At 44.9% G+C, this 12075-nt stretch overlaps 1 protein-coding gene across 3 annotated transcripts in view; it reads left to right on the top strand.

Annotated features, from left to right (window-relative positions):
- BTBD7 (BTB domain containing 7) overlaps positions 1-12075 on the top strand; it is a 54552-nt gene that overhangs the window by 27312 nt on the left and 15165 nt on the right. The window contains exons 4-7 of one of the 3 annotated variants that reach the window (XM_060180979.1): positions 3461-3669; positions 5654-5729; positions 9315-9475; positions 11583-11726. In XM_060180979.1, coding sequence (XP_060036962.1) covers positions 3461-3669; positions 5654-5729; positions 9315-9475; positions 11583-11726 — 590 coding nt within the window. Of the gene's footprint in view, positions 1-3460; positions 3670-5653; positions 5730-9314; positions 9476-11582; positions 11727-12075 lie in introns of those variants that run through there. The other 2 variants (XM_060180980.1, XM_060180981.1) reach the window with 2 other exon arrangements.

Genomic DNA, 12075 nt, shown 5'->3' with positions numbered 1-12075 from the left:
GCCTTGTCCTTGGGTATCGGGCGCAGTCGGTGCAGCAAGTAGGCTGCACGTAGCCGCAGCCCTTCTTGGCATGGCCATTGTTCCTTTTTTTCTTTTTTAAGAATTTATTTATCTGTTAATGAGAAAGACAGGAGGAGAGAGAGAAAGAACCAGACATCACTCTGGTACATTTGCTGCTGGGGATTGAACTCAGGACCTCATGCTTGAGAGTCCAGTGCTTTATCCACTGCGCCACCTCCTGGACCACTACTGTTCCTTCTTTTCAGGTCATCTTGGAAGCGAGGACCTGAGAGAGCTTTTTTTTTTTCCCCTTTTTTTAAAAAAATATTTTATTTATCCACTTTTGTTGCCCTTGGTGTTTGTTTTTTTTATTGTTGTCGCTGTTGTTGGATAGGTCAGAGAGAAATGGAGAGAGGAGGGGGAGAGAACGATAGATACCTGCAGACCTGCTTCACCGTCTGTGAAGCGACCCCCCTGCAGAAGGGGAGCTGGGGGCTCGAACCGGGATCCTTACACCGGTCCTTGTGCTTTGCGCCACTTGCACTTAACCAGCTGCACTACCACCCAACTCCCTGTTTGTTTTTTTTGTTGTTGTTGTAGTTATTGTTGTTATTGATGTCATTGTTGTTGGATAAGACAGAGAGAAATAGAGGAGGGGAACACAGAGAGGGAGAGAGAAAGACAGACACCTGAAGACCTGCTTTACCGCTTGTGAAACGACTTCCCTGCAGGTGGGGACTCAGGGGAACCAGGATCCTTACGCCCGTCCTTTAGCTTCGCTCTACGTGCACTTAACCAGTTGCGCTACCACTTGACTCCTGAGAGCTCTTTTTTAATATTTATTTATTTATTCCCTTTTGTTGCCCTTGTTGTTTTTAATTATTGTAGTTGTTATTGATGTCGTTGTTATTGGAAAGGACAGAGAGAAGTGGAAAGAGGAAGGGAAGACAGAGAAGGGGAGAGAAAGATAGACACCTGCTTCACCGCCTGTGAAGTGATTGACCTGCAGGTGGGGAGCCGGGGGCTCGAACCAGGATCCTTACGCCAGTCCTTGTGCTTTGTGCCATGTGCGCTTAACCCGCTGCGCTACCACCCTACTCCGGTAATCTCCTTTCTTTTTTTTTTTTTATGTTTTTTTAATATTTATCCCCTTTTGTTGCCATTGTTGTAGTTATTATTGTTGTTATCGATGTCGTCATTATTGAATAGGACGGAGAGAAATGGAGAGAGGAGGGGAAGACAAAGAGGGGGAGAGAAAGACAGACACCTGCAGACCTGCTTCACCGCCTGTGAAGCGACTCCCTTGCAGGTGGGGAGCCGCGGGCTCGAACCAAGATCCTTACGCCGGTCCTCGTGCTTTGCGCCACCTGCGTTTAACCCACTGTGCTACAGCCCGACTTCCCCGGTAATCTCCTTTCTTTTGACACCCAGTTGTTTCCTAGGACCTGACCTTGGAACAGTACAGAAACCAGCCGTTTCTTTCATTCCTCTGGAAGTCCAGCAGACTGCTCTTTCTGTCTTCAGATTCCCCTAGCATAGATCAGATAGTGTTGTTTGCACAGAGCTTTTGTCCTGTGACAAGTTTGAAGCCCTCCACAGCTCAAAAGGCCTCCTCTGAGGATTGCGGGGTGTTGCGCATTTTCACCTAAAACATAGGCTGGGACAGAACACAGCACCCCAGAGGGGAGCCGCACGAGAGAATTTGTGAAATTAGGACTGAGCTTATATCTTAAAATCTTGAGGTTACTTAAGCTTTCTAACAAACAGCCTTGTCATATTCTGCACTCATTAGGTCAAAATACCCACATGCTATGTATACACAGGCTAAGCTCCTCTCCTCTGTGACCTGCTGTTCACTTTCCTTTAATCTAAACGTAGATGTCTTTCATTTTCCTGGTTAAGTTTCCTCTTTATTTTGACACACACACACACCTTTTTAAACCAGTTATAGGTCTGTTGTTCAATGTGTTGCCAAGTGAATTTCTCAGCTAGGGTCATCTGGGGGCTTTGCAGTGCCCTTTCCACATCTTCTTTGAGCTCACGACACCCCCAGACAGCCTGTGCTGCTTCCAGATGGCTTCCCTCTACACCTCTCCCTCTGTCTGCAGGACCTCACTCTGCATCGAGCACATTTCATTCTGGCTCTGCCTGAGATGACATAGAGCCCCGCTGTCTTGTCGGGAGTGGTCTAGAGACACCGGGAAATAGTCTGTTAGGTCCATAACAAATTGGGCTGTGTCTGCCACCATCTCATAACAGGAGCTGAAGCATGACGCTGTACAGACTCTCCTGGCTACTAATGGCCTCTGCCACCTCTTTTCTCATTCTCTTTTGTGGCTTCCTAATAACTTTGAGCTTTGTGCTTTCTCTCAGCTATATCTTTTCAAGCTCCGAGTTTATTAGAAATAGATCCTCTTTTTTTGGCCTTGTTTGGTGGTGGTGGTTTTCAGATGCCCTTTCAGCTTGTTCACACTGTCAGGTTATTACTTAGTTCAAAAAGTTGGGACTCCACACATGCACAGTTTCATCGCTCTGGGCCTACCTACTCTTTGATTTAGAGAGAGGAAGAGTAGTGCCATGGCCCTGAGCTTTCTGCAGTGCTGAAATGCATCCATGTGATGCCAGGGTTTGAGTCTGGGCTGTGCAAGCAGTAAGACATGTTGTTCCCTGACTGAGCTATTTCTTGCCCTCTTATTTTATCATGAACTTAGTTATGAAGAATTTCCAACTGTATTACTCTTGTGTAATCCTTATCACTCAGATGTTATTCATACTTCAAACTGGCTTTTCTTTTTAAAATTATATATATATATATATATATATATATATATATATATATATTTTTTTTTTTTTTTTAAAGCTATCCTCAGGTTTTCTTCCTGGATCTCCATGAATTCTTCACACAACAGTCACTTTCTTCAGAACTCTTTAAACTTAAACCACTTCCTTTTGTTTTACTTGTCCTAATCCCAAGTAAACATAAGTCTCCACCTTTCTGCCTGTGCTCTGAGGAACTGAACTAGCCACAGGCTGGTTACTTGCCTGTAAGAAAGACTGAGTGTCCACCTCCTGTCTTCTTTTCAAGTGTTTGTTTCCTTGTCAGTCAGGTAGCTTCCACCTCCTCCCTCTGACCAGCTCCCAGTCTGGACCCCGCACTCCTCTTTCCCACCGCCCAGTGTTCTGCGGTGTTGTTCCATTCACATGACTGAACTTGCACATGGATGTTAATTGTCTCGGACAGTCGTGTGGATTATCTGCCCTTTTTGTGGCTCTGTCCCACTGGGCTGTAAATATCCTGTCATGCCACAGTCTCCCATCAAGTCTTGGTGACTCCTGCGAGGCTTTATTTGTCCCTTTGAGCGCTTTTTGCTGTTGCTGTTTGTAAGTGTGGCGCCTGACACTGCTGCTCACCAACTCCTATTTCTGACTGATCTCAAGAAGTGTTTGCGTTTTCTTGTAGGCTGTGAGGATGTCATTGCCGAGAGCATCTCCTTAGACACCTTAGTCGCCGTCCTCAAGTGGAGCTCTCATCCATACGGCTCCAAGTGGGTGCACCGGCAGGCTTTGCATTTCCTCTGTGAGGAATTTCCCCAGGTCATGACTTCGGATGTTTTTTATGAACTCAGCAAAGACCATCTGCTTGCCGCTATCCAGTCTGACTACCTACAGGTAATCATTGATACGCCTCTTGGTTCACTGTCCTTCCCAAGCCACCCAGGAATGCTTCTTCACATTTGTGCCTCAGAAGGCCCCTGCTGCTGTGACCAGCTGTGAACAAGCCCAGGTCCCGGCCAGCCCCCTGAGGGCTTGAGCTCCGCCAGCGGGCAGGGTCAGCGGAGCTTCCTGAGAGCGATCTCCTCGCTTCACTTAGTATCGGGCTCACTGCGACGGCTTCTTACTCTTAGTGGAGTGCTAGACAAAGTGGGAGTGCGGGCATGTTCTCATCTGCTCAGGTGCTTACAAAAGTTCAGTCTGTGTGCCCTGCAAAAAGATAGTGATGCTTCCAACTGCTTGTTTTTAATCTACAGTTCTTAGCAAACTCTTATCCTTAACTTCAGTTGCATTAAAGATTTGGTACTTTGAGGTATCAGTACATTTAAAATACTGCAAAGAATGCTTCCAGGTGGGGATCAGGCTGTAGCACAGTGGGTTAAGTGCACATGGCGCAAAGCACAAGGGCCGGCATATGGATCCTGGTTCGAGCCCCTGGCTCCCCACCTGCAGGGGGGTGGCTTCACAAGCGGTGAAGCAGGTCTGCAGGTGTCTGTCTTTCTCTCCCCCTCTGTCTACCCCATCTCTCTCTACATTTCTCTCTATCCTATACAACAACAGCAACATCAGTAACAACAAGAATAACCACAACAACAATAAAACAACACGGCCAACAAAAGGGGAAAAATGGCCTTCGGGAGCAGTGGATTCATGGTGCAGGCACTGATCCCCAGCAATAACCCTGGAGGCAAAAAAAAAAAATGCTCCCAGGTAAAACATGTTCAAACTTTCAAACTTAATGTCTTCGTTTTGCATCAGGCATATGGATTTGATGCTAAACTGTACAGCAGTTGTAATGTTATGAGGACATAAAGCCATTGAGTCATTTCCTACATTGTAAAAGGCTTTTAACTCAGAAGTGCAGTGAGGAATTAAAACAATGCATTTATCAGTGGGGTTTCCCTCACAAGCTGCTTTCGCTGCAGTATTAATGCTGTTGGACTGGATGGATTTAGTTAGGGCTGGTGTTCACTAAGCTCATTTCACTGTCCTGGTTCAGACTCCATGCAATATAGGAGTTATGGTTTGTCAACTTTCTCAGAGTATTATCTTTAGAAACTGCATGCTGGAAGGCAGACAGTAGTGTAGCGGGTTAAGTGCACATGATGCAAAGCACCAGGACCAACACAAGGATCCTGGTTCAAGCCTGTGGCTCCTCACTTGCAGAGGGCGGGATCGCTTCACAAGCGGTGAAGCAGGCCTGCAAGTGTCTGTCTTTCCCCCTCTCAATTCCTCTCTGTCCTATCCAATAACAACAATAACAGAAACAACAAGGGCAACAAAAATGAAAAAATGGCCTCCAGGAGCAGTGGATTCATAGTGCAGACATCAAGCCCCAGTGATAACCCTGGAGGCAAAAAAAGAGAAGAAAAAAGGAACTGTGCTTATTAGGAAGAAAGAATCTTGACGAGCAGCCTTGGTTTGCTGTAAGACTTAAACTATGGACAAGGGCACATTGCTGTGTTGACCAGTCGCAGCCTTGTGGAGACTGCAGTCTGCCAAAATAAGAGTCCGGAGTAGCTGTTCCCGCCACTCTGTATTCCTGTACTGCTTCTTCCTTTCATTTGTCTCCATTTTGTCCTAACAAGGGTTTAAGGCAGCTGTATAGAAATCACATAATAAAAGGAGTTAAATTTCAGTAGGAGAAGGAAACAGGATAAAGAGAAAGACAAAGATGAGGTTACCAGATACAACCCATATAGCGCCGTCTTGTTAATTCACTTGGTGGGCTAGAGATTCAGTGCAAAGTTCGGTATGTGATGTGAGGAATCAGGTGGTAAGCTGCACACTGCATTTGCATGATGGCCTAGGAAGGGCCGTTATTAGAATCTGCCATTTACCTAATTTCACCCAAGTAAATGTCAATCATTTTTTATTATAGGCAAGTGAACAAGATATTCTTAAATATCTGATTAAGTGGGGTGAACATCAGTTGGTGAAAAGGATAGCAGACAGAGGTAAGCTCAGAGCTCAGCACATCCGCTGCCGTGGGCTCAGACTGCTTGGTTTTAAACAGTAGTTTAAAGTTGGGTCAATCAAACAGATGTGTAATGGGAACTGTGTGCATGAACTTGGTAGGAAAGTACCAGGCACTCTTCCGTTGAGGGCTGCCTTGCCCTACTCTCTCTGAGATACTGGCACTTCACTTGCCTCTTGCTCTGCTTTCAAAACAGTGTTCAGATTGAAACATTCGTGATGTTGATCCATCTAGAAAATACTTCTACACAGGTGGTGCAAAGTTCAAGGACCAACGTAAGGATCCCGGTTCGAGCCCCCGGCTCCCCACCTGCAGGGGAGTCACTTCACAAGCGGTGAAGCAGGTCTGCAGGTGTCTGTCTTTCTCTCCTCCTCTGTCTTCCCCTCCTCTCTCCGTTTCTCTCTGTCCTATCCAACAACAACGACATCAATAACAACAATAAAAGAGAACACTTCTGACACATTCTGTTCACCATGCTTCTCCCCTACCATTAAATTGACTTCAAACACACATTTTAAATACTTTATTTATTAATTAAATTGAGAGGGAGGCAGAGACAGTCACCGCAGCACTACCTCACCATTTGTGAAGCTTTTCCCCCCTGTAGAAGGGACCGGAGGCCTAAACCCAGGTCCCTGTGCACTGTAGCATGTGAGGTCAACCAGAGGCACCACTGCTCGACCCTGACATATGCTTTAACTTTTCCCCCAAAGGCTACTGAAACATTTGCTACCTGTCAACCTTGGGAATATCCACTATTACCTGGTGAAAATAGAAACTTTTAGAACTGGTCAGTTCCTCTAGTGGAAAAGATATGGTTGGTTAGAAATATGCTGGGCCACTTCATTTTGCAAATTGGAGACTTTGCATGTTACCTTTCCTTTTTAATTTAATTTTATTTTTAATGTTTGTATTTATTTCTGGATAGAGACTGAGAGAAATTGAGAGAGGAGAAGGAGAGAGACAGACACCTACACCCCTGCTTCACCACTAATGAAGCTTTCCCCCTGCAGGTGGGAAAAGGGGTCTCGAACAGACACCTGTGCAGTGTAATGTGTGTGATCAACCAGCTGTGCCACTGCCTGGTCCCCATGTTATTTTCCTGTGTTCTTATATATGCCAATTGATTTGTGAAAGTTTTTGAAAGTCTGCAAAATGTAGTGCTGTTACATAGTTGTCCCGTCACATTTTGAAATGTAGGGCGGAGTGCTAAATCTGCCTTTCAACCTTTTCATCGTGTCTTGTTGTTAAGACCCCAGGACTCAGGCACAAGGGAACAGTCCTCTAGTTTCTTTTTATTTCTCCTGATTGACTTCTCCATGGCCTGCAAAGAGCTTTGTCAGTGACACCAGATTTCAGCTCCATAAGTAGGAAAGCCTCCACTATCCACATGGTGCGCTCCTGAAGTGCCAGCGTATGCGGTTTATTAAAATTCCATGTTTTCAAAGTCACCTACTTGCTAAAATGTATTGGTAACCCCAAATAAATGTTCATGAACTTCATGGTAATTTGCAGATGTACAGAGAGAAAAATATGGAGTCCCTGAAGCATATATCACTAGCTAGTGATGGAGCCAGGTGACATCCCGAGTCTTCTGTGCATTGTTAATCGGATCGTAGTAGGGTGGGGCTTGTGTGCTCACTGCTAACAGTGTTCCTGAGAATCTAGGCTCTGGATGTCAGCTGGAGTTCACTCAGGCAGCAGGTAAGAGTGCTGCTGACTGCGAGTCCATACCTAGTAAGGTGCCTTTCCATAAGCATGCTTGCTTACCCTCACAAAACAAGATTATTTCTTAATTAGATGACAGATGTGTGACCAGGTGCTTCCAGGAGCCTAACCCTGAGTTGCCCACAGCAACATGGTTCAGAATTCACTACCTCGCTGTTGATTGTGATGTTACACAACCTAACTGCACCAAATAGCAAGAGCTTCTATAGATCATGACACGGTTACTGTAGCCTTGTTCACGGATGGAGAGTCTGGAGTGATGAAATGCCATGTTTATTTTGAACAGACAGTAAACATCCTGAATAAAATTTCCCTTCAGAGTAGTGTTCAGATTTCCACAGGTATGAGAAGGAAGCTGTACTCTGGTTTCAGTCACCTTCCTCTATGTTTGCCCTACCTGTTACTTATTTGGGAACTTCATGTAAAGTCATATGAGGGCTCCCACCTGCAGGGCAGAACAGTGCTGCAGGTGTCTCTTTCTCTCCCCTTCTATCTTGGCTTCTCTCTGTCTCTATAAATAGATAAAATTTTTGAAAAGAAAGAAAAAAGTCACTACATTATATATATATAGCAATCATAAAAGAATGTTATTGAACTTTTAATACGATTTGCTTTTGCTTTTTCTTCTTTCTTTTTTAATAGTGATTTAATACTGATTTAGAAAATTATAAAATAACGGGTATAATTCCACACCATTCCCACCACTATAGTTCTGTGTCCCCATCCCCCTCCATTGGAATCTGTAGTAGCTCCCAAGGTCACAGATATGGACTGGCTTTATAGCTATTTCTCTCTCTCTCTCTCTCTTTCTCTCTCTCTCTCCCTCTCTCCCTCTCTCCTTCCCTCCCTCCCTCTCTCCGTGTGTGTGTGTTGCCCATTTTTCTACAACACCATGCTTTTTTTTTTTTTTTTACTAAAAGAAAGACATAAAAATAATTTACAGGGGGAGTCGGGCGGTGGCGCAGCGGGTTAAGCGCACGTGGTGTAAAGCGCAGGGACTGGCGTAAGGATCCCGGTTCGAGCCCCCGGCTCCCCACCTGCAGGGGAGTCGCTTCACGGGCGGTGAAGCAGGTCTGCAGGTGTCTGTCTTTCTCTCCCCTCTCTCTCTGTCTTCCCCTCCTCTCTCCATGTCTCTCTGTCCTATCCAACAACAAAGCAACGTCAACAATGGCAATAATAACCGCAACGAGGCTGCAACAACTAGGGCAACAAAAAGGGGGAAAAAAAGGCCTCCAGGAGCGGTGGATTCATGGTGCAGGCACCGAGCCCAGCAATAACCCTGGAGGAAAATAATAATAATAATAATAATAATAATAATAATAATAATTTACAGGGAATCAGGTGGTAGCGTCGTGGGTTAAGCGCAGGTGGCGCAAAGTGCAAGGGCCAGCGTAAGAATCCTAGTTCGAGCCCCCGGCTCCCCACCTGCAGGAGAGTCGCTTCACAGGCAGTGAAGCAGGTCTGCAGGTGTCTGTCTTTCTCTCCCTCTCTGTTTTCCCCTCCTCTCTCCATTTCTCTCCGTCCTATCCAACAACGATGACATTAATAACAACAACAATAATAACTACAACAATAAAACAAGGACAACAAAAGGGAATAAATAAATAAATATTTAAATAATAATAATAATTTACAGGACTGGGGAGGCAGCATAATGGTTATGCAAAAAAATCTCATGCTTGAGGGTCTGAAGCCAGAGCTAAGCAGTGCTCTGGTAAAAATAATAATAGCAAATTATATTCTTTTTAAAAATCAGGTTGCTTAAGTATAAAGAGTGTTCTTGAGCATGTTCTAGAAAAGTTGGGTTCAGGTAAAGACTGGATCTCCTGTTTTGCAGAGCCAAACTTACTGAGTGGCACTGCTCACAGTGTGAACAAAAGAGGCGTGAAGAGGCGAGACCTGGACATGGAGGAGCTCAGAGAGATCCTTTCTTCTCTGCTGCCTTTTGTGAGGATCGAACACATCTTACCTATCAGCAGTGAGGTCCTGAGCGATACAGTAAGTGTCTGGTTGTGTCTACCCGTTTCGTGAAGAGGAGCTGCAGTAACACACTAGCTGCAGCTTTGCTTTCCTGGGTGTTACTTGTGTCCCTTACAGACAGATTATTCCAAGTCGGAAAGTCTGCTGAGACAGGTGTCTGTATGCACTGGATTGTGTCCCAGTGTTCTTGGCACATGGCACAGATATATTCTGGGTACCAGAGTTGAGTGGGCATTAGTCTCTTGCAAGAGTACAGTGTAGATACTTCTTTTAAAAGAGAAAGGCAGAAATTGCCTAAGATTAACAGTAAGTCAGCAGAAGAGAGGGAGACTGATTCAAAAAAAGGACTAATGAGTTGTAAGGAGAATTTTTTTTTCTTCTCTTCCCCCCCCCCCTTTTAAGTTAGGTAGGTCATAGAGTAATTGAGAGAGGAAAGAGCAGAAAGAGAGACACCTGGTTTCCCCGCTGCAGGTGGGGAGCGGGGGCTGGAACCCCATGTCCTTATGCATGGGGATGTGTGTACTCCCCTGGGTGAATTTTTAAGCCATGGAATTGCTATGGATTAATGATGGGGGGAGTATGAATATAAGTTCCTTGTAAATTGGTCTCTAACTAGAATGCTATGTACAACTTAAACCCTTGGCAGAGCCGTGAAGGAAAGGCAACTGCTTGAGACACATTTAAAACACTGATACTGGGGGTCAGGACATGGTGCACCTGGTAGAGCTCAAATGGTGTCGTGGTGCACAAGGGCCAAGGTTCAAGTCCCCCAGCCCCACCTGCAGGAGGAAGAGATGAAGCAGGGCTGCAGTGTCTCTTTCTCTCTCCCTCTCTATTCCCCCATCCCTCTTGATTCTCTCTTTCTCTCTATCCAGTAGATAAACAGACTCTTTTTAAAAACCACTAATAGTTCATTTGTGGTGTTTTTATAACAGAGACAAAATATCCCTGGAAAGGATCTTAATTAATATATATGAGAATTCAACCTATATTAGCAAGTTGTCTTCTTAAATCTGTGTGGTCCTAGACTAACTTGTAAGCAGAACAGAAAGGAGATCTGTTTAAAATTAAACCTTAGGGAGTTGGGCGGTAGCTCAGCAGGTTAAGCGCAGATGGCGCAAAGCGCAAGGACCAGTGTAAGGATCCCGGTTCGAGCCCCCGGCTCCTCACCTGCAGTGTGGGGGGGGGGGTCACTTCACAGGCGCTGAAGCATGTCTGCAGGTGTCTATCTCTCTCTCCCCGTCTCTGTCTTCCCCTCCTCTCTCCATTTCTCTCTGTCCTGTCCAGCAACAACGACATCAGTAACAACAACAGTAATGACCACAACAATGATAAAACAAGGGCAACAAAAAGGAAAAAATAGCCTCCAGGAACAGTGAATTTGTGGTACGGGCACCGAGCCCCACCGATAATCCTGGAGGCAAAAAAAAAAGTGAGAGTGATCCAGGTGACAGGAGGTGTAGATGGCCACAAGGCTGTTGGATGTTTGAGATGGGGTCTGAGCCGCATGCTCTCCCCTAGAGCCCCCATCCCACACACTACAGAGTCTGTGCCTGGTCCTGGCAGTAGAGACAGTTCCAGTTGCTAGATGAGTGAGGAGAGTGTGAACGTTGCCTTTCTAGTGTCCAGGACTTAGTCTGGCTCACTGGTTTTTAATCAGTGGAGCTCTTGTTTTTACAGCATTGTTTCCCTGTTTTGAGAAAATGGGAAATTAGACTTTTTACATGCCAAAACTCCACCTCCCCCTGATACATATATAATTGAAGTAGGGCCTTGGGGTGGCGCACCTGGCAGAGTGTGTGCGCTCCAGGGTTCAAGCCCCCCATCCCCACCTGCGGGGGGGAAGTTTGACTAGCGGTGAGACAGGGCTACGGGTGTCTCTAGCACTCCTCCTCTGCTTCCCCCTTCGCTCTCAGTTTTTCTCTCTCTCTATCCAATAAGTAAAATAAAAATTAAGATTGTTTACAAAACCATTTGAAGTATTCTTAAAATCTCATTTGTATTTCTAAATGTTGTTTTAATGGTAAAAGGTGAATGTCCTTATTAGTTATGATTATTCTTAGCCTACTTGTATTGTTCTGCTGCACAAATCTCTAATTTGCCTATGAACTGATTTTTTTTCAAGATGAAAAGAGGCTTGCTTAGTACTCCTCCATCAGACATGCTTCCCACAGCAGAAGGCGGAAAGTCCAATGCCTGGTTACGGCAAAAAAGCGCAGGGATCTATGTTCGTCCACGTCTGTTCTCTCCCTATGTGGAGGAAGCGAAGGTAATGTAATCTTTCGAAAGGCGTTAGACACTGTCTTAGGAACTAGCGGTACAGATAAGCTCTGGGGTCAATAACATTGGAAATGACATAGATAGATAGATAGATAGATAGATAGATAGATAGATAGATAGATAAGTAATAGCGAAAGAGAATGTAAGCCTCAATTGGACTGACCACTCAGCAGAAAGAAGTTTTCGGAAATGTTTAATTTTCAAGCATATTTGATAACTCAGGTCAAGTTAATTTTTTTTTTTTCATCATCTTTGCCTTGCCAAATGTTACCTTGGATTTTTTTTTTTTTTTTTACTGAAATTTTGTGATCTTTAAAATAGGAAAATGTTGGGAGTTG

This window comes from Erinaceus europaeus, chromosome 22, assembly GCF_950295315.1.
Source record: "Erinaceus europaeus chromosome 22, mEriEur2.1, whole genome shotgun sequence".
In the NCBI taxonomy this organism is placed as follows: Eukaryota; Metazoa; Chordata; class Mammalia; order Eulipotyphla; family Erinaceidae; genus Erinaceus; species Erinaceus europaeus.
The sequence above is the reverse complement of the archived record's forward strand: the minus strand, read 5'-3'. Positions and strand labels throughout refer to the sequence as shown.